Below are 25,739 nucleotides of genomic sequence, written 5' to 3'. Positions count from 1 at the left end.
TCATGCGCTTCCAAGAGGGAGGGCTTCCACTCTGCCTAGTTCATCAGTGGGTCCCCAGAACAAGGCATGGTCTGAAAGTAGGCACTCAATAAAAGTTTGTACAACGAATGAGTAAATGAATGGACAAATAGAAGAGTAAACATTTTTCTCTATTCAAAGGGTTAGGAAGCAAAGGCTTCAGGAAGGCTGGGAGAAAGACTGACGACATCCTTGAGCAGCTTCCATATTATTTTAGGGCAGAAATTCTCAAACTGGATTCAAGAAAGTTTCTTGGGTATTAAGAGGATTTTACTCAGAAAGCTGACTTCAGGTATGTATGTTCTATTACTAAATTTTAAGTTTGAGGACTTTATTTCCAAATTCAATTCCTTATTGTTCTTTTATCCACATATTATCTTTTATGCCTAGGATGGTTCCTTTGTTCTGTTTCACATGTTAACCACCATATATCAAACACTTCAAGACTCGGCACCCACAAACTTGACATCAAGTTTCTTTCACTTTGACCTAGATAGAGAACAAAATGATGACAGGAAGATTTTATGACCATCTCTATCAACTTCATCTTCAAATTAACTATTCTAATATTAACTAAACTTTAGCATCCAGAGTTGACATACATTGTTGGCTATGAACCTCTATCAACAAGCCATTAAAACAGTATCTACTACTTGACTGTAGCTTGTTGGTGTATTATTTACTTATTAAGAAAAGGTTCCAGGCTATCAGCAAAGTGAAACTCCTTCACTGGGGTTGGGGATCAGTACGTTACAGCAACACCCAACACCAATCCTGCCAGATGGCACAGACTGTCTAGCTCAACATCTGAAAGAAATTCTAAGTCTCCTAGCATGGGATGATCCAATAAGATTCAGAAAAGATTTACAAGCAAATACACATACACTCCCATTGGGCTGATACTCACGGTTATCAGACACCCTGTCACTAAGACACTGGAAAAAAGGGAAGAGCTAGGAGACTTCTCTGAAACATATTTATCAACACATTATTGTAGACACTAAGATTCAGCATATTTTGGCCACTTTCAGTTCCTCCACTAGACTGCAAGCTTCTTGAAAGCAGGAACTACGTGTTCATTCATTCATTCACACAGGCAACAAGTTATATTGAGCATCTACTACATTCTAAGCACTGAAGGGATAAAAGAGACAAAAAACTCCTATCCTATTCCTATTCATCAGACAAATGAATACATAATGTCTGCTGGTGATTTGTGCTGCCAAGAAAAAAAGCGTAAGAGACCCACAGTGACAATGGACTGGTGTTATTTTACATAGGAAGATCATTACAGAACTGTCTGATGGGGTGAAAATTAAGCAGACCTGAAGTGAGAGAGCAAGCCACATAGATAATATGGGGAGAAACAGCACAGAGGCCAGTGTGGCTGGAAAAGAAGGATGAGTAAGAGGGAGGGTGGTAAGAGATGAGGTCAGAGCCATGGCAGGGGACCAGACCATCCAGAGCCTTGGAGATCCTGGTTAAGACTCCGGATTTACTGAGTGAGAACACTCACTGGAGCAGAGAGGTGACACGAGCTGACTTCCGTGTTTGAAGAACCACTCGAGTGGCTGTGGTAGAGAAGACGGGAGGAGTAAGGGCAGAAGCAGAGACCAGTCAGGAAGATACAGGAACAGTCCAGGCAGGAGGCAATAATGGGTTAGGCTAGAATAGCACAGCAGCGGTGGAAGAGATAAGGTTATTCAGGATTTGCTGTCAGATTAGATGTGGGCATGAGAAAGGGAGAAGTCAAGGATGACTCCAGGGTTTTTAACCTGAGCAACTGATAGTATGGAGACTTCATCTACTGAAAGAGGGATGACTGCAGGAGAAGCAGGTTCCTGTGGCTATGGTTTTTTGGTGGATGGAATCAAGAACTCAGTGTGGCCATTTTAAGTTTGAGATGCCTATCAGATATCCAAATGGAAATATTGAGTAGATTGCAGGATAGTCAAGTCTTGATTTCAGGAGGGAGGTCAGAGCTAAAAATAGACATTTGAGAATAATCAGTACAAATATGGTATTTAAAGATAGGACTGGAAGAGATCACCCACATATATGAGTGTGTGTTTGGGGATGAGGGAAGTGGGTTCAAAAACTGTGCCTTGTGCACTGCAATGAAAAGAAGCCAGGAAAATGAAGAGGAATACAACAATATCAAGAAGGAGCAACCAGAAATGGAGGGAAGAACCGGAGATGCCCTACAGCAAAGCGAAGAAAGTGTTTCAAGAAGAGAGGAAGAATCAGGTAACACAAGGACTGCGAACAAGCCACTGGATTTGGTAACTTGTAGGTTATCTTGAAAAGTGGCTTCAGCAGAATCATAGAAAAGAGTGCCTAACGGGAATGAATTCAAGAGAGAACAAGTGGAGACAGTGAGTACAGAAAAGTTTTGCTGTGAAAGGGAAGAGAAAAATGGGATGGTAGCCGGAGTGAATATGGGGTCAAAGGGAGCATTTTTTTCAAGATAGGAAATACTACAGCCTATCTGCCCTGGAAATGATAAAGTAGAGAAGAAAAGGTGATGAAGCGGAAAAGATGGGAAAACTATAGGAGAGAAGACGCTGAGTAGGCAGGAGGCGATGGGCACAAGTGCACAGCAGGCAGAGGGGCTAGCTTTAGGAAGGACCACAGTTTTATGATCTGTGTATTCCCAGGGTCTTGCACAGAGACTAGCCCATAGTAGGGCTCTCAAAAAACATGTGCTGTAGGAATGAATTAACAAATGTATTGTTGAACAAGGGCCCTTCCTTTTTGTACTAGGCTATGAAGAAAAATACAGATTGCTTCACACACAGTGGATATGCAACATTATATTTATTAAGAAATGAGAATCACCCAAACGCAAACAAGATTGGGGCAAGGAATGGAAAAGAAGAATGGAGACTGCAGTAGGATTTCAGACCAGAATTCACACCTCGGCAAGTCGGTAGAAAAGGAGGTAATAAGAGAAATGTCTAAACAACTAAACCGTATTATCAGGCAGGCACAAGGGAAAGCACACAAAAAAGCCTCCAGGGAAGATTTAAAGAAATGAGGAGCAGAAACGTCCAGTCAGAAGACTGGATCAATGCACCATCATGATCCCACAGCAATGTAAGACTGGACAGTGACCAAGATAGGCTACAAAAGGACTCCCAACCAGCCTGGGATCTACTGGAAGCCCTTTGTCAGTTATCACCTCTGGGACTGCCAGCTGTGCCTTACTCCCCTCTCTAGGGCCTGGGGAACAGTGTCATCTGCAGTGAGGTCCTTCTACCTGCTCCTCTGGGGCATTTTTACATGACAAACACTCAGGCCACCAGAGTCTCTGCCCACTGAGGATCTTCAGTGCCAATCATCTCCCCATCCAACCTAGTGAGCTCAAGGATCTGAGAAAAGGAGAAGCAGCAGCCCCTTGCCAAGACATGCAGGGCTTCTGACGGAAAAGCTCAACAAATAAACCTAACGCCCTGAAGACAGTTTGTCCTTTCTTTTTAAAAACAGTTGTAATGCACAAGGAAATCTAACTGAGATGATCCTATCAGTACTCATTTTTTTCCTGGAGTAAAAACAGACCCTTTAGGAGCAGCTTTAACTTTCCCAGGCACAGTGATGTCAGCTGGTGTATAGTCTGTAACACTGGCCTTTCTAAGAGAGTATTTCACTCTGCTAGATACTTCAACTGTCTAAAAATGCCTGTGTTACACTCCCCGACCCCACTCCAAGGATGGTACACAGAGTACAAGCTGGCCCACTCCCAGTGTCTCTCACTTCCTGTCATCACCGAGGCTCCAAGAAAGGAAAGGAGGTGGGGAAGAGGGAAAAATCTCACTGGAAGTGCTTTAGGAGGACCAATGCAGAATAAAATAAAGAGGAATGTCATATTACCCAATCCAGTACAATAAAATCTTATTCAAGAAATAAGTTTCAATCTTCTATATTGTTTATAATAAAATATTATCAGAAGATATAGTAGATTAAAATATAAATGTATATTTATTGGCTAATCTTTGTTTATAGGTCCAAGATATCATCTTTTGTCTTTTTTTTTGGCTGAGGAAGACTGGCCCTGAGCTATCATCTGTGCCAATCTTGCTCTATGTTACATGTGGCCTGCCACCACAGCATGACCACTGATGAGTGGTGTAGGTCCATGCCTGGGAACTGAATCCAGGCCACCGAAGCAGAGCACACTGAACTTAACTACTAGGCCAGGGGCCAGCCCCTAAGATCTTGTCTTGAGTGTGGATCTATTGTTGAACTGCAAGTTATCCTTCTTTCACATACCACATCCATGCATGACCTATGTTTTCCAATTCTAGTTTCTATAAAGAAAAACAAAAACCTAAACACATTCATGAAGTAATCTATATGTAAAGTCCTTCTAGACTTCTAAGACTCCCTCCCATTTTTTTCAGTTTGCTTATCCATATAATTGAGCATTCATTTCTTTTAGTGATTTGAAATTATCGAGTTATTCCAAAGCATTTGAAGTACTTCTCACAAAACCATTCATTTTGAACTCAAATTTCACTGGCTTATGTCATATTTAATTACACTGCATAATTACAATCACAAGTCCAATGAACATAAACAGATACAGGAATAAATACAACTGACTCTTTGTAAGCACACGACTGGCTGGGAAGCCACATGGTCTGGGGTATATCAGACCCAGTGGCTCACAGAGTAACAGCAAGCACTCAGCGCTCCAAGTTGGTCAAAGCGGAGGTTGGGTAAGAGACTGTCCATGTACATCAGGGTCAAAGCACAGTAATAAATATGTTAGTTACCACGAACGCCCAAACCTAAAGATATTAATTTATCAAACTGTCAGGAACAACTAGAAAAACTTGTAAGTGGGGGGATTTTCCTACTGTCAGTTCTTATTTATCAACAGGAAAAGCAGTCAGAGGTTTGAAGGAAAGGGGACTCATTTTCATCCTGCTGTTGTGTCTGTTTGTTCTTCCAACTCTCCCACTAGACTCTAAGCTCCTGCATGTCTGTCTCCTTCGTAACTGTACCACAGAACCTGACACTCCGTGAGCGCTCAACAAACGCTCTCAGTAAACTTGCTGAATATGTTCACACATCCTAACCTGGATCGGTATTTCAGCTGGTATCACTGCTGGCCTATAAATAAAATTCTCTGGAGCTGAAAAAATGGAATGTTAGAAGGTCTGCTTCATGGTCTATTATCTGCTAATATTTTCCATCTCTTTTTCTTTACACTGTATGTATGTTTCTTGACACTGGTTAATTAAATTCATAAATCAGGGCCCTACTTATACCTACATTACTATTGTTTTAATGCTAATAATATTCTGTTAACTATTCTATCTTGATTAAAGCTATTAGTGTCCATTAAAAAATAAAATTGGGTTGACTGTCCTATTGTGTTTGAATTTCACATTCCCACAATGTTTTGTAGTTAATACTTCCAGTTTCTGGCACTTCTATTGAGAACGTAAAAGTTCTGCTGGAACTAACAAATTACTTCCCTTCCAACCCAATTATATAATCTGAAACTTGAACAGCACCCTAGAGATTATTTTGTGGTCCAAAATCCCTTCCAATTAAGGGAGCCCATCGAAAACTACTCAACTTTTTTGGACTGGGAGGGACGCTTATCTTTAAATCCCACATTACAGAGTGCTGCTGAACTGCGCAAGTCTAAAATGAGTCCACCTCATTCATTTTCTTGTTCTTCCTAGGCTTTGGCTGTAACATCCACTGAATCTGTAATTAAAGATTTGCATGAATCTTCTGCTCATTAACCAATGTTCAAAGAGAAACTCAGTAGAGGAAACTCCATGATCAGTCAAAGGTTTTAACATCAATGCTTTAACATCAGAACATAAAGCTTTAACAGAAAACGGAAAATCAAGTCTTGGTTAGTTTGCTTATGATCTATAAAGGGTTTCCAATTGATCCAAAATACTCACATGTTCTCAATTTCTGGTATGATATTTTTTAACAAATAAAGTCTTGCATCATTAATACAACTAAATTATACATCCTTCTACTTATAATTGGGGTGCTCACAGACTTAACCATAGTACTGTGCAAGACATGTTATTATGCTAATTAGCTTTCCCTCCAGTTAACAGCCTGTGATCCCATCTGATTTCCCATAATATGATACGATAATGACGAGAACAAAGCCTCCGGAGCAGAAAACACTACCAATAATTTTACTTTACCCAAAAATGTATTCCAAAACAGTACATAATTTACAGCATGATCCTGCTTTTACAGTACCCCCATTACAATGCATCTGCTTTGGGGATTTTCACAATATATGCTACGACACAAAGCATACATTCCCAGATCCCATTTCCTTCTGTCTTGCTGAAAGGGAACACACACGATCCCTCAACAGCACAATTAGTGCTTTATTAACTAATTTTTTTCAGGCAATAATGTAAATTCCCACTTCCTCCTAAACATCTCTGGACAGCAACTCCTGGCAATCCATCTGTCTCTTTCATCACAGCTTCTTTTCACAACTAACGGGTCAAGTTCCTTTCCCCCATTTCAACACGATGCACTGTACTTGCAGCCCTGCCACCACAGCCCAGTGCTGAATGCCGGCACAGAACATATTGAATTTCACTGCCCTTCATTGTTTTCAGTTTAACTGCCATTTTACCATCATGCACACGAGAAAAACGCATTCCCACAGGCATCTTACGAATTCCCAAAGCAGCTATTCTTTGTGGATTTACAAAACATGTGCCTTCTCTGAATTCCTTTTATCACCACAGAAACGGCTTTGGGAAGCCGAGATTTTTTTTTTTTTTTTTTTGAAGTACCCTATGCAAAGAGAAACTGATTCTAAGCATTCCTATTCCGCTAGCAAATTTAATCCTAAGGGCCTTCCTATAGGGCAGTGGGGGAATGTCAGGGCAAAAATCTTCAACACTGCTTTCAGCCTTCCCAATTAAAACGAACATTTTTCAGCCCACAAAGATTATCTTATCAAACGTCCTTCCTTCTCAGGCTACACTTAAGTGCTATCCAGCAGCCTGTGAAATAAACAGCCGGCTTTGGTTTTTGCACGACGCCCTAAATCTCCCGAAGACACCCCCCCGCTCGGGCTCACGGACACACAGAAGCCGGCGGCAGACCCCAAAACTGCCAATGAAGCGGACGGTTTTCGGCCACAAAAGGCCGCCCCGCGCCTCGTGCACCGCGGCCTCTGCACACATGTGCGGAGCTGCCCTTCCCGGGCCAAGGCTGCAGGCCCGGACCGAAGCCACACACTCGTCCCCACCCACCGCCTTCCACCCGCGGCCACCCTCCCCGTGACAGGCGGCCGCCTCGGAAGCGCCCCGGCAGCAGGCGGGCGTCCCCTCGGCCCGGCGGGCGCGCACGGCCACGCTCACCCCACTTCCCCTCCACCCGCCGTCCCTCTCCTCTTCCCCTTCTTTGCCCCAAGGAATTCCGTCGGAACTCCACTCGGGCCGAGCGGGCGGCCCTGCCCGCCGCCCGGGCACACCCTCCGCCGGCGGCCGCGCCCCCCGCGCCTCGGGGCGGCCGCGGCGACCCCCGGTCCGGCTGGCCCGCCGCCTCACCTCCTCCTCGCTCTCGCTGCGGAAACACAGGCACGCGGCCCGCTTCTTGTAGCCGTCGCCGTCATAGGTGCGGGTCTGGTTCGACTTGAGCTTCATCATCCTCCGCGCCCGGGTGGGGGTGCGGTGCGGGTGGCGGGAGGCGAGGGTGGGGAGCCCGCTCCAGACGGCCGCGCGCGCGCGCGCCCCCGGCTCGGCCAAGGGAAGCAGGGAGGAGGAGCCGCTTCTCCGCTACACGGCCCCGCCGCTGGCCCGCCACGGCCGCCTCATTCCCCCCGGCCCAGGCCCCGCGCCGCCGCCGCCGTCACGGCCGCCGTCGCCGCCGCCGCCACGGCCGCCGCCCCCTCTGCCGCCGCCACCCCCGACGACGACCGCGCCGCCATCTTGGGCGCGCTGCGTCAGCGGCGTAAGGCCGCGCCGGCCTGCGGGGCGACGGCCCGCTCGCAGCGCAGCCCGCGTCTGGGAATCGCGCCCTCCCAGTCCGCGCGGCGTAAACGAGCGTCTGGAAGGGAGAGGGCTGCGCGGCTCGAGGCGGCCGCTACGCCGGCAGCGTAGGGGTGGGGACCCTGGGGGCTCGCGCGGAGGAAGCCGGGGAGAAAGGGGCGCGGGCGCTGGGTCGCCCTGCTCGGGTGAGGAGCAACCCGGGCGGAGACTCGGCTATCCAGCCCCGCAACTCGGTGCTGGGGGAAGCGAGGACTTGCCCAAGGTCACGCCGCGAGTCCGCGGCCGAAGATGACCCAAGGTCAGGCCGCCCGGGCCTTGGTCCTGCCTGTCTATCGCGGAGAGGGGCAGGAGTAGCGTCTGGAAGAAGAAGTGGGATGCAATTAAACGCAACGGGGAGTGCAACCTGAGATGCCTGGGACTAGGCAGTGTACGGGAACGGGGCGGGGGAGGAGAAGGTGCGCATTGCATTGACATCCAGAAACTCTCGAAGTCTTAGGGGCTTGTAGTCCGTTAGAAAGAACAGATGTTTATCCTGCAATCTTTTATTGGTGCAAAAAAGCAAATGCTTCCTCTTAAGGTAAACAAGAGGGCCAGAAAGGAAGATGTATATTGTACGTATGTACACACATAAAGCAAATCGTAAAGCATCGTCGTTTCCGGCAATAAACGAGGATTATATATTGTGGATGTCAAACAGATTCTCTAGGGAAAGATATACAGCCAGATGCCCTGGAGCAACGAAAAATAGAGTATGACCTGTGAATGTTCTCAGAATCCCAGACCAAACCTAGTACCATGCCGATACCCTGAACATGCTGGAAATCCTGTGCAGGATTTGCCTGTGAATTGATGATTACCCTTTTTGAATTTGCTTGTATTTAGCGTAGTCAAAGAGCTCAGGATTTGAAACCAAACAAACCTAGGTTGGAATCTCAATTACATCATTTCTTTACCATTGTAAAATAGAGATGATAAACCAATTTGGCGCCTGGCACATAGTAGTCACTCCATACATTGCAGCTAATATTATTGACATGTCGCTCAACCCTTGCCACATGAGATGTGGAATTTCAGTTAATTCTGGTCAGTTTTCATGCAACAGAATTGCCAAAATCTTTGTCATTTTGGTTGTCTTTCTAGCTTTCTCCTTTGCTGTTAGGTCTCTAATTTAAAAGAAAGGAAGAAAAAAACAAAAGTTCTCATTGTAGAAATACGGTAACATGCGCAGTCAAAAATTTGAAAAATACAGAGGGCGTTAAAAACCTAAACCATGGATATTTTTGAGCACATTCTGTAGAGATCTGTAACTTGCTTTTTTCCTGATCTTTACCCCATGTTGCTTTTTTTTAAATACCATTTCTAGTTACTACCTAATAGTCCATCATAGGGATGTACCATCAATCATTTTACTGTTTCCCCATTGTTTCATTAGAACAGCAGGGAACGTCCCTTTACAGAAATCCTTGTCCCTATCTCAGAGAGTTCCTCACGATAAATTCCCAGAGGCAGATCGAGGAGGTAGCAACATGTTTATGGCTCTTGCTGTCTGTTGCCAAAGCCTTCCCAGAAAAGTTGTATGAGCACAATCATACCAGCAGCTGGGCAGCTACACTGTACTATGCGCCACTTAAGGTTGAGAGCAGAATTGCAAATGGAATTCCAGGTTTCAGTACACCAGAGTAAAGATGATAAGCAAGTTAGATTGTAAACTCCTGGAGGGCAGGCATTGTCTTTACCTTCCTATCTCCGCCTCCTGGCACAAGGCCTTGTCCAGATAAGAGCTCAGTAAATGTTGATTGAATAGAGGAATGGGGGTTTTTCTGTTGGTTTCTAATTCCTTCCCCAGCTTTTTCTTTTTTTTAAAGATTTCATTTTTCCTTTTTCTCCCCAAAGCCTCCCAGTACATAGTTGTGTATTTTTAGTTGTGGCATGTGGGATGCCGCCTCAACATGGCCTGACGAGCGGTGCCATGTCCACACCCAGGATCTGAACCAGGGAAACCCTGGGCCGCCGAAGCAGAGCGCTGGAACTTAACCACTCGGCCACAGGGCTGGCCCTCTCCTTCCCTGTCTTTAATGGGCCTGTTTAGCTGCAAGAGCCCACAAGATCACTTCCAGATCCCTTGCCTTGGTAGTAATAATTACTTTTTCTTTGTTCAGAAAACATTAACCGAGGGATCCATCTACTTCTGGAAGACAATGGGTAATACTAGGTTTAAATTCATTAAAAAATTCTACTTATTAACATATTATTCCAGTTAAATACTTCTCTGAAAGTCCTATAAGAAAAAACTAATATGTAAAATGTTGCCTGTTACCTTATGACCACATTAAAAACTAAGGTATCTCTTCAGTTGCCTAGAAACCCAGGAGTCATTGTTGATATAGCTCTTACCTTGCGTCCAATTCATAATAAACTTCATTGCTAATGCCTTCTTGACATCCTCAACCGCAGCCCCTTCCCTCCTTGCTCTCTGCCATTACCTCATTAGGATTCTCCCTCTTGCCTGAACCGTGGTCTTCTTGGCTCCCATCCAGTCCCCTTCAGCTCCGTCCACCCACTGCAGCAAGAGGATCCTTCCCAGGTGTAGATCTGAATGAGTCATGGCCTTGATTGGAGCCCTACAGTTGCTCCTCAGTGCTTTAAAGATAGAATCCAAATTGTACCAGGAGATACAAGACCCTGCAGGAGATGGCCCAGGCTGACCTTCCCCTACAATGCAGTCGTTCTGAACTACCTATAGTTTCTTGAACCTCTAGACAACCTTCCAAGTCTTTGAACATGCTTCCCTGCTGTCTGGAGGGCTCTTCTTCCAAGACCTTCACACACTACCGTTGTCCCTCCCCTCCCAGCCAGAGAGAAGCCAAATTCTATTTATCCTCCAAAACTCAGATTAAAAGTCACTTCCTCCTGGCAGCCCTCCCTAACTGCCTCCATGCCTCCAACTGGCCTGGGTTTGTCCTGCCTTATCACATTATTTGTCACATAGTGGCATTGTTTTCTTGCCAATCTCACAGTTCAGACTTCTTGAAAGCAGCATCTGTGTTTCACTTCTCCTTGCTTATTTCACTCAGCAGTTATCCCAGAGCCTGGCATAGAACACATCTCACGAACACATTTGTTAATGCAAGAACAGCTGTTGCCCTTTCAGAACCTGATCTTTAGTATAGAGCTCAAGCACTTGCTCAGTATGGAATGAGAGTCACTTATCTATAGGAACACCCCATGTGACACACCCAAAATCTGTCTTCTGAATGTAGATCACACAGCATTCTCCTGATCCCACATTTTAGACATCATCTATAGTAACTTTTTAAGGCCAATCCTGGATGAAATGACAAATAAAATAGAGGAAATTGGTTTTCACAAGTCCCTTACTCCACCCTGCTCTGTTAAGATGCCCCTCACTCCTCCCGCCTCCCCAGGACTGCCTTGTCCATCCTGTCAAGTCTCCCAGGAGCACCTTCTTTTCCTGATCTTTGCTTTTGCATTAGTTACCTATTGCTGCATAACAAATCTTCCCCAAGCTCAGTGGCTTAAAACATGAATCATTCGTTATTTCTCATGGCTTCTGTCCGGTAAGCATCCTGGAGTGGCTTGGCTGAGCAGCGCTGGCCTGGTCTCTCATAAGGCTGCAGTCGGGTGTTGGCCGGGGCTGCAGCCAGTGGAAGGCTCGACCAGAGCCGAAGATCCACCTCGAAGGCAGCTCCCTTGAATGGCTGAGAGGTGGAAAGGGTCTCCATGCCTTTCCATGTGGACTTCTCCATGGGGCTACTTGAGCATCCTTACGACATGGTGGCTGGATTCCTCCCGGGATGAGTGATACAAGGTTCCAAGACTGAGCTGCGATGGCTTTTGTGACCTAGCCTCAAAAGTCACACTTTGTCACTTCCACAGCTTTCTGTTGATCATATAGATTAGCCTGACTCAACACGGGAGGGGGTTACACAAAGGCATGAATACGTGGAGGCAAGGATCATTGGGGGCCATATTCAAAGCTGCCTACCACACCTCTCATAAAAGTTACCTGGTCCATAGTTCATTCATTTATTGGCCATATATCCCAGGCAGTGTACTTAACAGAGGGGAAGGAGATAATTCTTGAGAAGGGGCTACCCTTCCATAGGTGATAGTGGGTGTTAATAGATTTAAGTCAAATAAATTAATCCCAACAAATATGTCATTCTGCTAAAAGTGTCCAATTTTCCAAAAGCCCTGTGGGGTAAAGCACTTACAAATATATTTCAAGTCCCAGGCAGGCAAGAGGGGAAATTAATTAATAGGGCTGGGAAATTGAACAAGCTTACTCATCCGTTTTCTGGGGGTCGGTCACAAGTTTTTGCCCATGCCTCCCATCTATTTTGATGCCACTATATGGTTGTTTGCTACTATATAGCCCTTCTCACCTGACCAAGTTTTTTTTTTCTTTCTGCTTCAAAAATGGAATACCATCAGAGATAAAGACATTTAAAGAAAACCCAACAATTATAAATAGATAAGCACCTAGTAACAGCCTCAAAATACATGAAGTAAAAACAGAACTAAAGGGAGAAACGCACACTCCATAGTCTTAGATGAAGATTACATGACTGCTCTCTCAGTAAATGATAGAATGACTCAATAAAAAGGCAGGAGGTATGTCAAAGATCAGAACAACATTATCAACCGTTTCGACCTCATTGCTATTTATAGAGCACTACAGCCAAGGAGTGTAGAATACACATTTGTTTAAAGTATACTTGGAACATTCACCAAGATGGATCATATGCTTGGTCATAAAACCAGCCTCAATAAATTTTAAAAGATTGAAATCTTACAGAATATGTTCTTGGAAAAAAGGACTTAAATTGGAACAGAAAAATAAGATATCAAGAAAAGCCCTAAATATTTGTAAATTAAACAGTCTATTTCTAAATAACCTGTGAAACAAAGAGGAAATCACAAAGGAAATTATAAAATATTTCTAACTGAACAATACCAAAATTTGTGGGGTTCACAGGGCCAGACCTGTGGCTGAGTGCGTAAGTTCACGCGCTCTGCTTCGTTGGCCTGGGGTTCTCCGGTTCAGATCCTGGGCGTGGACCTACGCTGCTTGTCAGGCCATGCTGTGGCAGCATCCCACATAGAGAAGCTGGAATGACTTACAACTAGGATGTGCAACTATATTCTGGGGCTTTGGGGGGAAAAAAAAGGAAGATTGACAACAGATGTCAGCTCAGGGCCAATCTTCCTGAAAAAAAAAATTCCCGGGATTCAACTAAAGCAGCGCTTAGAAGGAAATATATACCTTTAAATGCTTATATTAGGAAGGCAAAAAACTTAAAATCAATTATCTAAGTTTCCACTTTAAGAAGCTAAGCAAGCAAATTAAACCCAAATTAAGTAGAAGAAAGTAATAAAGAAAAGAAATCAGTGAAATAGAAAACAAACAATAGAGAAAGTTAACAAAGGCCAAAAGTTGGTTCTTTGAAAAGATGAATAAAATTCATAAATCATGAGCAAGACAGATTAAGGATAAAAGAGAGGAAAAAACAAATTACCAGCATCAGCAATGAAAAAGGGAATCTCACTACAGATCCCACAGACATCAAAAGAGTAATAAGGGAATATTATGAAAAACTTTATGCCAATAAATTCAACAACTTTAAGTGAAATGAACAAATTACTAGAAAAATAATTTACAAAAAACAACAAAATAGGGGCCAGCCCAGTCGCGCAGTGGTTAAGTTAGTGCACTCTGCTTTGGCAAGCCAGGGTTCGCTGGTTTGAACCCCTCGGGTGTGGACCTATGCACTGCTTATCAAGCCATGGTGTGGGAGGCATCCCACATATAAAATAGAGGAAGACGGGCATAGATGCTAGCTCGGGGCCTATCCTCCTCAAAAAGGGGAGGATTGGCAGCAAATGTCAGCTCAGGGCTAATCTTCCTAAAAAAAAAAAATTAAAATTCTTGGGGCCAGCCCCAGTGGCGCAGCAGTTAAGTTCACTCATTCCACTTTGGCGGCCCAGGGTTCACAGATTCAGATCCCAGGTGTGGACCTACGCACTGCTTGTCAAGCCATGCTGTGGCAGGCGTCCCACATATAAAGAAGAGGAAGATGGGCACAGATGTTAGCTCAGGGCCAGTCTTCCTCAGCAAAAAAGAGGAGGATTGGCAGTAGTTAGCTCAGGGCTAATCTTCCTCAAAATAAATAAATAAATAAATAAAATAGAAAATTGGACTAGCCTTATCTATTCAACAAACTGAATTTGTTAAAAACCCTTTTGCAACTTTTGTTAATAATAATGTATTGATATTGGTTGTGACAAATGTCCCATGTCAATGTAAGATGTTAACAATAAGGGAAACTGGATGTGAGGTATCTAGGAACTCTGTAATCTTCATAACTTTTCTGTAGACCTAAAACTATTCTAAAATAAAAAGTCTAGGGCCAGCCCAGTGATGCAGCAGTTAAGTGCACACGTTCCGCTTCGGCGGCCCAGGGTTTGCCGGTTCAGATCCTGGGTGTGGACATGGCACTGCTTGGCAAGCCATGCTGTGGTAGGCATCCCACATATAAAGTAGAGGAAGATGGGCACGGATGTTAGCTCAGGGCCAGGCTTCCTCAGCAAAAGGAGGAGGATTGGCGGCAGATGTTAGCTCAGGGCTAGTCTTCCTCAAAAAAAATGAAAAGATAAAAAGTCTATTTAAAAAAAATAGCCTTCTTACAAAGAAAACCCTAGTGCCAGGTGGTATCATTGGTGAAATATATCAAATATCCAAGGAAGAAGTAATACAAATCCTCTGCAACCTTTCAGAAAATAGAGGGGGAACGAATACTTCCCAACTTGTATTATGAGGCCAGTATAACCCTGATTCCAAAATCCAGTAGAGACATTACAAGAAAAAAGAGTTCCAGAGCTATATTGCTCATGAATATAGACACACACACACACGAAAATCCTAGACAAAATATCAGTAACTAGAATCTAGCTATATAGACAGTGAAACATATCATGACCAGAGAAGTTTAGTACAAGGCTGTAAGGTTAGCTTAACTTTACAAAAATCAATCAATGACATAAACCTCATGAACAGAGTAAAGGAGAACAACTATATGATCATCTTGATCTGGGAAAAATATTTCATAAAAAATGTTTAATAGAGGCTGGCCCCGTGGCCGAGTGGTTAAGTTCGTGCGCTCCGCTGCAGGCGGCCCAGGGTTTCTCTGGTTCGGATCCTGGGTGCGGACATGGCACCGCTCATCAAGCCACGTTGAGGCAACGTCCCACATACCACAACTAGAAGGACCCACAGCTGTAATATACAACTATGTACTGGGGGGATTTGGGGAGAAAAAGCAGAAAAGAAAAGAAGAAGATTGGCAACAGTTGTTAGCTCAGGTGCCAATCTTTAAAGAAAAAAAAATGTTTAATAAAATCATTCTTTCCTAATAAAAACTATCAGCAAACCAGAAACAGAAGTGAACTTTTTCAGCCTGATAAAGGACATCTATGAACAACAGCTAACATCATACTTAATGGTAAAAGATCAAATACTTCCCCACTAAGATCAGGAACAACACAAGAACATCTGCTCCCACCGCTACTAGCGAATATTGTATTAGAGACCTTAGCTAGTGAATGAGGCATGAAAAATAAATACAAGGCAGAAGACTGGAAAAGAAGTAAAATCATCACTATTCATAGACAACATGATTGCGTATGTAGAAAAATCCAAAGGTAGCCACCCCAATATACTAGCATTAATAAGTGAAATGATCAGGGTAGGCCCTGTGCCTAGTGGTTAAGTTCAGCATGTTCTGCTTCAGTGGCCTGGGTTCGGCACTCGGCAGCAGCCCTGCCGTGGTAGTGACCCACATACAAAATAGAGAAAGATTGGCACACATGTTAGCTCAGGGCAAATCTTCCTCAGCAAAAAATAATAATAATAATAGGTGAAATTATCAAGATAAAAGGAATCAAGGTCCATAAATAAAAATCAGGTATATTTGTATAACAAGCAACAAACAGTTGGAAAATGAAGTTTAAAACAAAATAGCATTTATAATAGTATCAAAAAATGTCAAATATCTACAAATAAACCTAACGAAAATTGTGTAAGATCTGTATACTGAAAACTACAAAATATTGCTGAGAGAAATTAAAGAAGACCTAAATAAAATGGAGAGAGATACCATGTCATGGATTAGGAAACTCAGTATTGAAAAGAATCTATTCTACCTAAGTTGATATATAGTTTCAATGTAATTCCTATAAAATGTCATCAGGTTATTTGAAAGTAGGCATAGCGATTCTAAAATATAAATGGAAATGAAAAGGGTATAGAATAACCAAAAATATCTTGAAAAAAATAGAATTAGAGGATTTATATTACCTAATTTCAATACTTACTGCAAATGACAGTTATCAGGACAGTGGAATAATGGTGTAAAGACAGACTAACAAATCAATGGGAGAGAATAGAGAACTGAGAAATAGACCAACACTTACATGATTACTTGATTTTCAACAAAGACACAGAGCAGGGCCTGACCCCGTGGCCTAGTGGTTAAGTTCCCACATTCTGCTTCAGCAGCCAGGGTTCGCCAGTTCAGATCCCGGGTGCAGAAAGGGCACCGCTTGGCAAGCCATGCTGTGGTAGGCGTCCCACGTATAAAGTGGAGGAAGATGGGCATGGGTGTGAGCTCAGGGCCAGTCTTCCTCAGCAGAAAGAGGAGGATTGGCAGTAGTTAGCTCAGGGCTAATCATCCTCAAAAAATAAATAAATAAAAACAAAACAAAACAAAATAATAATAAAAAAGACAAACAACTCAATTTAAAAATGGGCTAAGTAGTTGAAAAGATACTCACAAAGAAAAATACACAAATGGCCAATGATCACAAGAAAAAGTGCTGAATGTCACTGGTAACCAGTGAAGTGCAAATGAAAACCACAGTGAGGTGCCACTACGTCTATTTTAAATTTGCATGAGTATGCTTTGAGTCTTCATAACTGCTCATTTTATACATCTCTATAGGAATGGCTAAAATTAAAAAGACGGACAGCATCAAGTGTTGGTGAGGATGTTGAGTAACTGGAACTCTCACACATCACCGTTGAGAGTACAAAATAGTACACACACTTTGGAGAACTGCTTAGCAATGTCTCACAAAGTCAAACATATGTCTACCTTTTTCCCCTGTGTGGTAGGGAGAATAGTGGCCCCCAAAGATGGCCACATCCTCCTCCCCAGAACCTGTGAATTCATGACCTTCCATGGGCCAAGGGACTTGGCAGATGTAACTTGAGGATCTCGGGGGATATTATCCTGTGTTATCTGGGTGGGCCCAATGCAATCATAAGGGTCCTTAGAAGGAAAGAGGGTGACAGGGGAGTCAGAGACAGAGATGTGACGACAGAAGTAGAGGTCAGAGGGAAAGATTTAAAGATGCTACCCTGCTGGCTTTAAGAAAGAGGAAGGGGCCATGGAATGCAGGTGGCTTCTAGAAGCCGGAAAAGGCAAGAAAAGAGCTTCTCCCCAAAGCTGCCAGAGGAACGCAGCCCTGCTGACCCATTTTGGACTTCTGGCCACCAGAACTGTGAGATAACTAATTTGTGTTGTTTTAGGCCACTAAGTGTGTGATAATTTCTTACAGCAGCCGTAGGACACTAACACACCTGGCAAGAATGAAAACATACATCCACAAAAAGACTCGTCCCAAACACTCACAGAAGCTTTGACCACAATAGCCGAACAACGCCGACGTCCACAGATGTCCGTGCCGTGTCCAAACAGCACAGGGTGACATGTCCTGTATCTTGTTAGGGGTGTCAACGCCCTCCAGCCCAAGACCAAGAGCATATCTTTGGTTGAACAAAGTTGAGTTTTTTGCTCGTTGCAATGAGGAGAACACAGACCATGGAGAAGCATAGGGGGGTCTCAGGAAGAAGGTGTTAAGAATGGCTTGTGGGCCGGCCCCATGGTGTAGTAGGTAAACTTGGCACGCTCTGCTTCGGTGGCCTGGGGTCACGGGTTCAGATTCCAAGCGCAGACATATACCTCTTGTCAAGCCATGCTGTGGCAGTGACCCACGTACAAGATAGAGGAAGACTGGCAATAGATGTTAGAGCAGGGCGAATCTTCCTCACCAAAAAAAAAAAAAAAAAAAAACACCCAAAAGAGTGACTTGTTACAGGATTGGGGCTTGTGTGAGGTGATGCTGGGGAGGTTTTAAGGAAGCAGGGCTTTGCTCTGGACTGGATGCTGTCAGGAAGCTGGGTAATTCTGTGATTGGGTATCTCAAAAATCTTCCCCAGCAGGAGGTTGGAATGAGCACGGCTGAAGTTCAAACTGGTAGAGAAGCGAAGCCACTCATTTTAGCTAGGAAAGGGGGATATTTTACATTCTAGGGGTTTGCACAGTGAACTTGTTTTTGTCTGTGCTTAGACAGGATTATTCAATGGTCTTGATTTTGTGTCTACTTTATGAGAGTCACAAAGTGACCTCGTCTGATATTGATGTTTGATGACATTACTTATGTCCAAGAGGAGAATGACATGGCCTCACTGTGAGCACCAGGCCAACTTCAAACACACCAAGGCCTACCTATAAGGGTCAGGCCAGTTCCTGGATGTCAGGGGCTGCTTTTCTCTTTCTCAGGGGTGTGAGTTACATGATTGTATCCATTTGTCAAAAGGGTGGAGTTAAGATTTGTATATTTCAATGTCAATTTTACCTAAAAATGCCTGTTAAAAAAAATAAAAATGAATAAACAAACTGTGGTACGTCCACTCAATGGAATACTACTCAGCAATAAAAAGGAACAAACTACTGATACACACAATAGCATGGATGAATCTTGAAACATTATGCTGAGCAAAAGAAGCCTTGTAGGGGCTGGCCCCATGGCCAAATGGTTAAGTTCACACACTCTGCTTTGGCAGCCTTGGGTTTGCCAGTTCGGATCCTGGGTGTGGACATACACACTGTTCATCAGGCCAGCTGTGGCAGCATTCCACGTAGAAGAACTAGAATGACCTACAACTAAGAAATACAACTATGTACCGGGGCTTTGGGGAGGGAAAAAAAAGGAAGATTGGCAACAGATGTTAGCTCAGGGCCAATCTTCCTCACCAAAAAGCATACTTTAAAAGAAAAAAAAGAAGGGGGCTGGCCCCGTGGCCGAGTGGTTAAGTTCGCGTGCTCCGCTGCAGGTGACCCAGTGTTTCGTTGGTTCGAATCCTGGGCACAGACATGGCACTGCTCATCAAACCACGCTGAGGCAGCGTCCCACGTACCACAACTAGAAGGACCCACAACAAAGAATATACAACTATGTCCCGGCGGGGCTTTGGGGAGAAAAAGGAAAAAATAAAATCTTTAAAAAAAAAAAAAGAAAAAAAAGAAGCCTGCATGAGGCTTCATACAAGAGGACATATGTATGGTTCTGTTTATCTAATATTCTAGAAAAGGATAAATTATAGAGACCAAGAGTAGTGGTTGCCAGGGTGTTGACCACAAAGGGCCAGCACAGGGGACCTATTTAGGATGATGGAAATGTTCCATAGCTTCGCTGTGGCAGTGTGGTCACTGTGCAGACCCAAATTCAGTCTACTATTTCTGCAGTGGGGTTCAAGTATTTGCCGGACAGCCAGTACTTCTGGCCACTTCTCTCTCTCTCTTTGACCTCTACCTCCCTCGTCACATGTCTTTCTCTGACTCTCCTGTCTCCCTTTTCACTTATAAGGACCCCTGTGGTTACATTGGACCCACGCAGATAACATGACTATACAGGATACATGACTATATCTGTATATCAAAACTCAGAACTGTACCCCTAAAAAGGGTGAATTTTACTGCATGTAAATTATACCTCAATAAACCTGACTTTAAAAAAATAATTGAGTTGGGGTGAGAGGGGAGTGGGTGTACAGATTGGTGTAACAAGAGAGGCAGAATAGACCTGTAGGTCAGGGTGGGCATGTGGTGGTTTACTACACTCATGATTATTTTATATACATTTGAAATTTTTCATAATAAAAAGCTTTTGTTAAACTTGAATGGAAGGGGAGGGAAACCTCTGTGTGATGGAGGCAGATGCCACAGAGCCTGTTGACCGTTCGTCCCCCGGGTACACTTATTGCACATTAATGAACTGATGCCCCCAGATTCTCAAACTGACCTCCTGTTTTTCACGCACTTAAATAAATTAGAACTATTGGCTTTGACATTTCTTGCTGGTACTCTTTGGAATTTTTTAATGCCATTCAATTCTTACCTTTTGCAAATTCTGCTCTGTTTTAAAGTCTCCTTATTCCCTCAGCTTGGGTATCCTCTCCCATTTAATATTTATTTATTTTTAAAGATGCCCTTTTCCTCACAATGGTCTCTTTGATATGTCAGTAAACCATGCAGGGCTTATTTTTCAAGTGGCTGTTCTTTTGGACTTGCGCCATGCATTTATCACGGGCTTCCAATAAAGCACTTTTAAACAGAAATGGGCTCCAGGCTTTCTATGGGCTGTAACTTTTTAAACAATTCCTTTCATTTCTCCCCCTTAATGCCCTCATTCTGTCCTAGTTTCCTTTTCTAAAACTGAGCAATCAAATGATGGATTTCCCCCCTCCCTTTCCCGTTAGCAGGCTGAATGTGTATTGTGGTCACTGTTGACTGAGCGGTTTACCCATGACCACTCAGTGCCCCAGGGTGGTCACTCTGCAGACCCAAACTGAGTCTACTGTTTCCTGCAGTGGGGCTTCAAATCTCTGTTTAGCACCAGCACTCCTGGTTGCGTCAATCTTCACCTTTCTATTGTGAATCGGCTCCCAATCACCTACAGGATAAAATCCAAACTCTTCACACCTATTGGAATGACTAACTAAAAAGACTGAGCAGACCAAGCATAAGTGAAGATGAGAAGCGACTGAAATCCATACACCGCTGGTGGGAAATGTAAAATGGTATAGCCACCGGAAAACAACTCCTCAAAATGTTACCCATAGAGTGAACCGATGACCCACCAACTCCATTCCTAAGTAGGTACCCAAACTTGTACCTCAATGTTCATAGCAGCATTCGTCACAACAGCGCAAAACTGGAAACAACCCAGATACCTACCAACAGGTAAATGGATTAAAAAAACTGTAGTATATCCATACAATGGGATACTACCTAGCAATAAAAGGATTGATTATTATTGATACATGCAACAACACTGATGAATCTCAAAACAATGACGTGAAGTAAAAGAAGCCAGTTCGAACGTTTGCTTCTCAGCAGCCCAGGGTTTGCCGGTTCGGATCCCGGGTGCGGATGTGGCAAGCCATGCTGTGGTAGGCATCCCACATATAAAGTAGAGGAAGATGGATATGGAGGTTAGCTCAGGGCCAGTCTTCCTTAGCAAAACGGCAAAACGAGGAGGATGGGCAGTAGTTAGCTTGGGGCTAATCTTCCTCAAAAAAAAAAAAAAAGAAGCCAGACTGTAAAAGAGTGCATACTGTATAATTTTATAAAACTTTAGAAAATGCAAAGTAATCTATATGACAAAAAGCAGACGAGTGTTTGCCTGGAGATGGGGGTCAGGGATTATGAACTAACAGAAGGAAACTTTTGGAGTGATGGATATGTTCATTATCTTGATTTCATGGGCATATACATATGTAAAACAAAATTATCAGATTGTACACTTTAAATATATGCACTTTATTATATGTCAATTATACATCAATAAAGCTGAAAAAATACATAAAAGAATGAAAATAATACAAACTCCTAGACTTGGCCAAGGAAACCCAGCCTTCTCCAATTACTCCACGGGCACCACCTGGGCCAGCCACCATTATTGTCTCATGCTATTTTAGTCCAAACTATAAGAGTTTGGTCCATACTGTTGCTCTTTAGTCCATACTGTAAGACTCAAGAGAAGAACCAGTGGCCTTCCCCTGGATAATATGTGCTCTCCTCCTCCCCACAAGCCACCAATAAAACTCCAGCCACAGCCACTAGGCCACTTAGTGTATGTTTCTAGGTCTGCCTTCCCTAAGTCGGGCAGAACCTCCGTGGTAAGGATGTGTCTCGGTCACTTTTGCATTCCCAGCTTAGGCCTGCAGAGATTTTTTTTTTTTACAAGTGTTCTTTCCCATAAGGAGACAGCATCTCAGAGACAACTCCTTAGGGACATCATTCTTGCAGCTAACAATGACAAAGGAGCTGCTGCATGTGAAGCACTGAACTAGGCCCCCAGAGTGAGGCTGAGTGTCAGGGAGGAAACGGACAACGGTCCAAGGACACAGCCTGCTGGAGCTGAGAGATGCTGCGGGCACTGAAGGAGGCACACCTAACCTGACTTTGACATAGGGTGGGTTCTGTCAGGACAGGCTTCTCAGGGGTGACATGTAATATGAATAATGAAGAATGAGTAAGAGCCCCGAGTGGGTGGCGGGGGGAGAGTTTCACAGAACGCTGCATACAAAAAAGCCTGAAGCTGAGAACGAGTGTGAGCTAGTTCAGCTGGATTCTGGAACTTGGAGCCTCGTTTTGGTAGGCAGATGTGAAGCTGTGATGGATCTGTTAGGCCACGCAAGGTGTCTGGCACTCGTGTAGATTCTAGAAGACTCTAGAAGGCAACACAGAGCTTTTGAAGGATTTCAAGCTGGGGAATACCTTGTTCACATTTGTGATTCAGAGAAATAACCTTGGCTGGGCGTGGGGAGTGTTTGAAAGCAGGGCGAAGCTAGAGGCAGGGAATCTGCTAGGAGGGGATTGCATTGGTTCTGGGGAAGTCAAGCGCTGCCTGAGGCAAGGTGGAGGAGGCAGGGCTGAGGCCCATTCTGAGGAGGATCTGTTTTACTTCCGCCCCAACCCCTACCCCAGTCACCTCCTTGCCAGCAGACCACCAGATTCTTTCCATAGCATCCTAAGATCGAGTCCTTATCCTGAAAGCCTAACCAAAGAAGGCCGTCTCTTGCCCGGGTCCCTGATCCCTCCTGAGAGCCCAAAGTGCTTTACACTCCTTGGAAATGTAGGCAAACCTTGTCCCAGGACAGAGAGTGATTAAACCAGGGTCACCCTCCTCTGTAGGCTTTGAAACAATTGTCCCAATTAATGCTATCAGCCAGACGCCTGTCTCCCATCTCATTCCTCCCAGGTCTAAGAAGTGAAAGGACTGCTGAATCCATTCTCAGGGCTCAGCATTAAAGCAGAAGTGGTAGGAGCCCACCTCCCCTCATTGCTGTGGGGCTGCTACTGGCTGCCTCCCCCAACCATGGAGAACGGCCTGCGCACAGGTGGGCCTCCGTCCTTTGGTTCTCCCTTAGCAGGCCTGGCTTCTGGACACAGTGGGAGGGATGGGGAATTCCTAGCCATGACGGACCCACACCGCCCTCCTGGAGGCCCATGCCAGGCACTGGTGTAAGGATGTTCTAGTCCTCATGTCTTCAGGGCTAGAGGATGTATCCTCAAAAATGACTTTGTCTCCCACAGTCTAACATAGGCAGCTGGTAGCTGCTTCCTAAAGGTCTGTTGACTAAATGAATCAAAAAAGAAGTAGGGCTTCAAAAGAGTCAGAGACTTAAAGGTGCTATTGGCACTGCCTTTAAGGGGACTATACTTTTCAGGGAAAGGGGATTTGGGTCCATATTGAAAAGTTTGTGTTAAATCAAGAAAATCTATCTTCCGCTGTCAACTTCCAAAATTCCTTTAAAAATCCTTTGGAGCCTTTTTCGGTGATAGTAGTGGTGGTGGGGGTTAGCTGGTGAGCTATGCATCTCTGGAAACCAACCCTGGAACATGGGCCAAAACTTCTCCACAGCTTTTGCCCAGTGATGGATGTGCCCATGCAGATGCCCAGGTGGGCCTGTGCTTGCCCCTCGCAACTCACCCACCCCAAGTGACCTTCTCTTGTAATAGCATTCATTTTTCCTAGCTTTACTCAAAAAACCCTTAATTTTGGACATCAGTTTCACAACCTGACACCATCTGACATACAAAACCTCTTCAAGAGGCCCTGACTGGTCTCACCCCTCCCCTGCTCCACAAACCCACCTCTGGGTCACTTCAGCCTTCACCCACCTCCCCACCCTGCACTTCCTTAGAGTTCAGCCTAGACATAACAACCTACTGGTGACACAGCATTGGCATTAGAGCCCTCAATCTACAGCTTTGGTTTTATTTTCCTAACTAGACGGGAGGTCCTTGAATGCAAATTCCAAGCCTTTTGTTTCCCAAAGCACTTAGCAATGATCCCTGAGCAGGTAATCAATGATTATTGATTGGCAGGGGCCAATCTACCAAGGTGGGTGCAGGGGGTTGCCAGCTAGCAAGAGCCACCTCCATCTGCATGTTTTTATCCACAGGCCCCGACTCTACATTGTAGATTGCTCAGATTTTCCCAGAGACCACGGGTGATCTGGAAGAATACATTCTGGAACTAATTTAAATCACGAGGGAAAGGGTTGGCAGAGCTCTAGCTGAAAAGCGATGTTTTCGGGCCAGAAAATCACCAAGGCTGTAGAGGAAACCCATCCGCTCCCTCGCTGGCCTTGGTAGGAAACAGAAAGGCCGGGAGCTCCTAACATTTCACAGTGGAATCCAGGTTAAACAATCACAAGGCGTGTGAACACGGGCAAACCACTTGACATCACTCGAGCCAGCAGAAAAATTGGAAACAAAGCAACCTTTGGCAAGGCAGCCAAGACTGCACTGAAACAGCTTCCCCAAACACTGCCTCTTTCTGCCAAAGCAAGCTTCTACTTATTCGTGGTTCAGAATGCAGCTCACCTCCCAGAACGAAGCTTCAGCGCACACTCGGAGCTGCTGTTGGCTGCCACCCTGTGGTCTAAATGACAACTGCCTGTTGGGACTGGAATAGGTGGTTCCCAGCATAAAACCACCTGTATAGTTTTGGATTTTGACCAGTTAGCAACCTCACTTGGCTAAATTATCCATCTCCATACAATGCTTGGCCCATAGTACCCCACAAATATGACTCCCAAGTCCCTGTAGCCTGTAAGATCCACTTCTATTAATTACCATTTGGGTGCTGAAAGACCTTAGCTTGATGCGCCCGCCGAGTTGCTGGTTGGTGCAAAGCTGTACCTCAAAAGCTTTGACCCCTGCTTACAAGTGCGTATTTGCTGCGGCCAAGAGTCATGGTTTCACCTGCAAGCCAAAGTCGGTGTCTCAGGCGGCAAACCCACCTGCAGGCTTGTGCCCGAGCTCTCACCGGGCTGCACCTTCAAGGGCCCCTGGGCCAGGTGAGTGGTGACTGCAGTGCAAGACCACAGAAATGGTCCCACCAAACCCCGCTGGAACCTATACCATGGTGGCACTTGGCCCCACCAAGGGCAAACTCTCCACACTGCTCTTGTCCATTTACTCCTGTCATATGCCGGGTCACCACTTAGGCTCCAGGAAAACTAGACAATGTGTTTTCCCTTTTCAAGGCTCCAGTTGTCCAGTATTTATTCCGATTATGGAAAGACAAAAACCCCAGCGGTCATCAGATGGCTGGGCAGTCCCTTTTAGACGTTTCTGTGAATTTTTAACTGCTTATTTTCTCCCTTGATTCTTGTAAGCCCCGAGCCTTGAAGGTTGAGCGTAGTATTCCAGGACCAGCAAAACAGCAACTTTCCCTCCGTCCAGTGCTGAGCCAACATGGTCGGTCTGAGGAAGACGCCCAGCTGTCCGACCACCTCCCAGAAGGGTAACCACACAGGACATGATGCTGCCGGGAGGCGTC

General features: G+C 44.7%; 1 protein-coding gene across 2 annotated transcripts in view; it reads right to left on the bottom strand.

Annotated features, from left to right (window-relative positions):
- Positions 1-7,953, bottom strand: part of NUDT3 (nudix hydrolase 3) — a 112,765-nt gene extending 104,812 nt beyond the window's left edge. For both annotated transcript variants that reach the window (XM_044776479.2, XM_044776480.2), the window contains exon 1: positions 7,578-7,953. In XM_044776479.2, the coding sequence (XP_044632414.1) occupies positions 7,578-7,676 (99 nt within the window). In that variant the 5' untranslated portion in view covers positions 7,677-7,953. The remainder of the gene's footprint in view (positions 1-7,577) is intronic.
- Between the last annotated feature and the right edge of the window lie 17,786 nt (positions 7,954-25,739).

This window comes from Equus asinus, chromosome 8 (assembly GCF_041296235.1).
Source record: "Equus asinus isolate D_3611 breed Donkey chromosome 8, EquAss-T2T_v2, whole genome shotgun sequence".
Taxonomy (NCBI): domain Eukaryota; kingdom Metazoa; phylum Chordata; class Mammalia; order Perissodactyla; family Equidae; genus Equus; species Equus asinus.
This window is presented reverse-complemented; position numbering and strand designations above follow the sequence as displayed.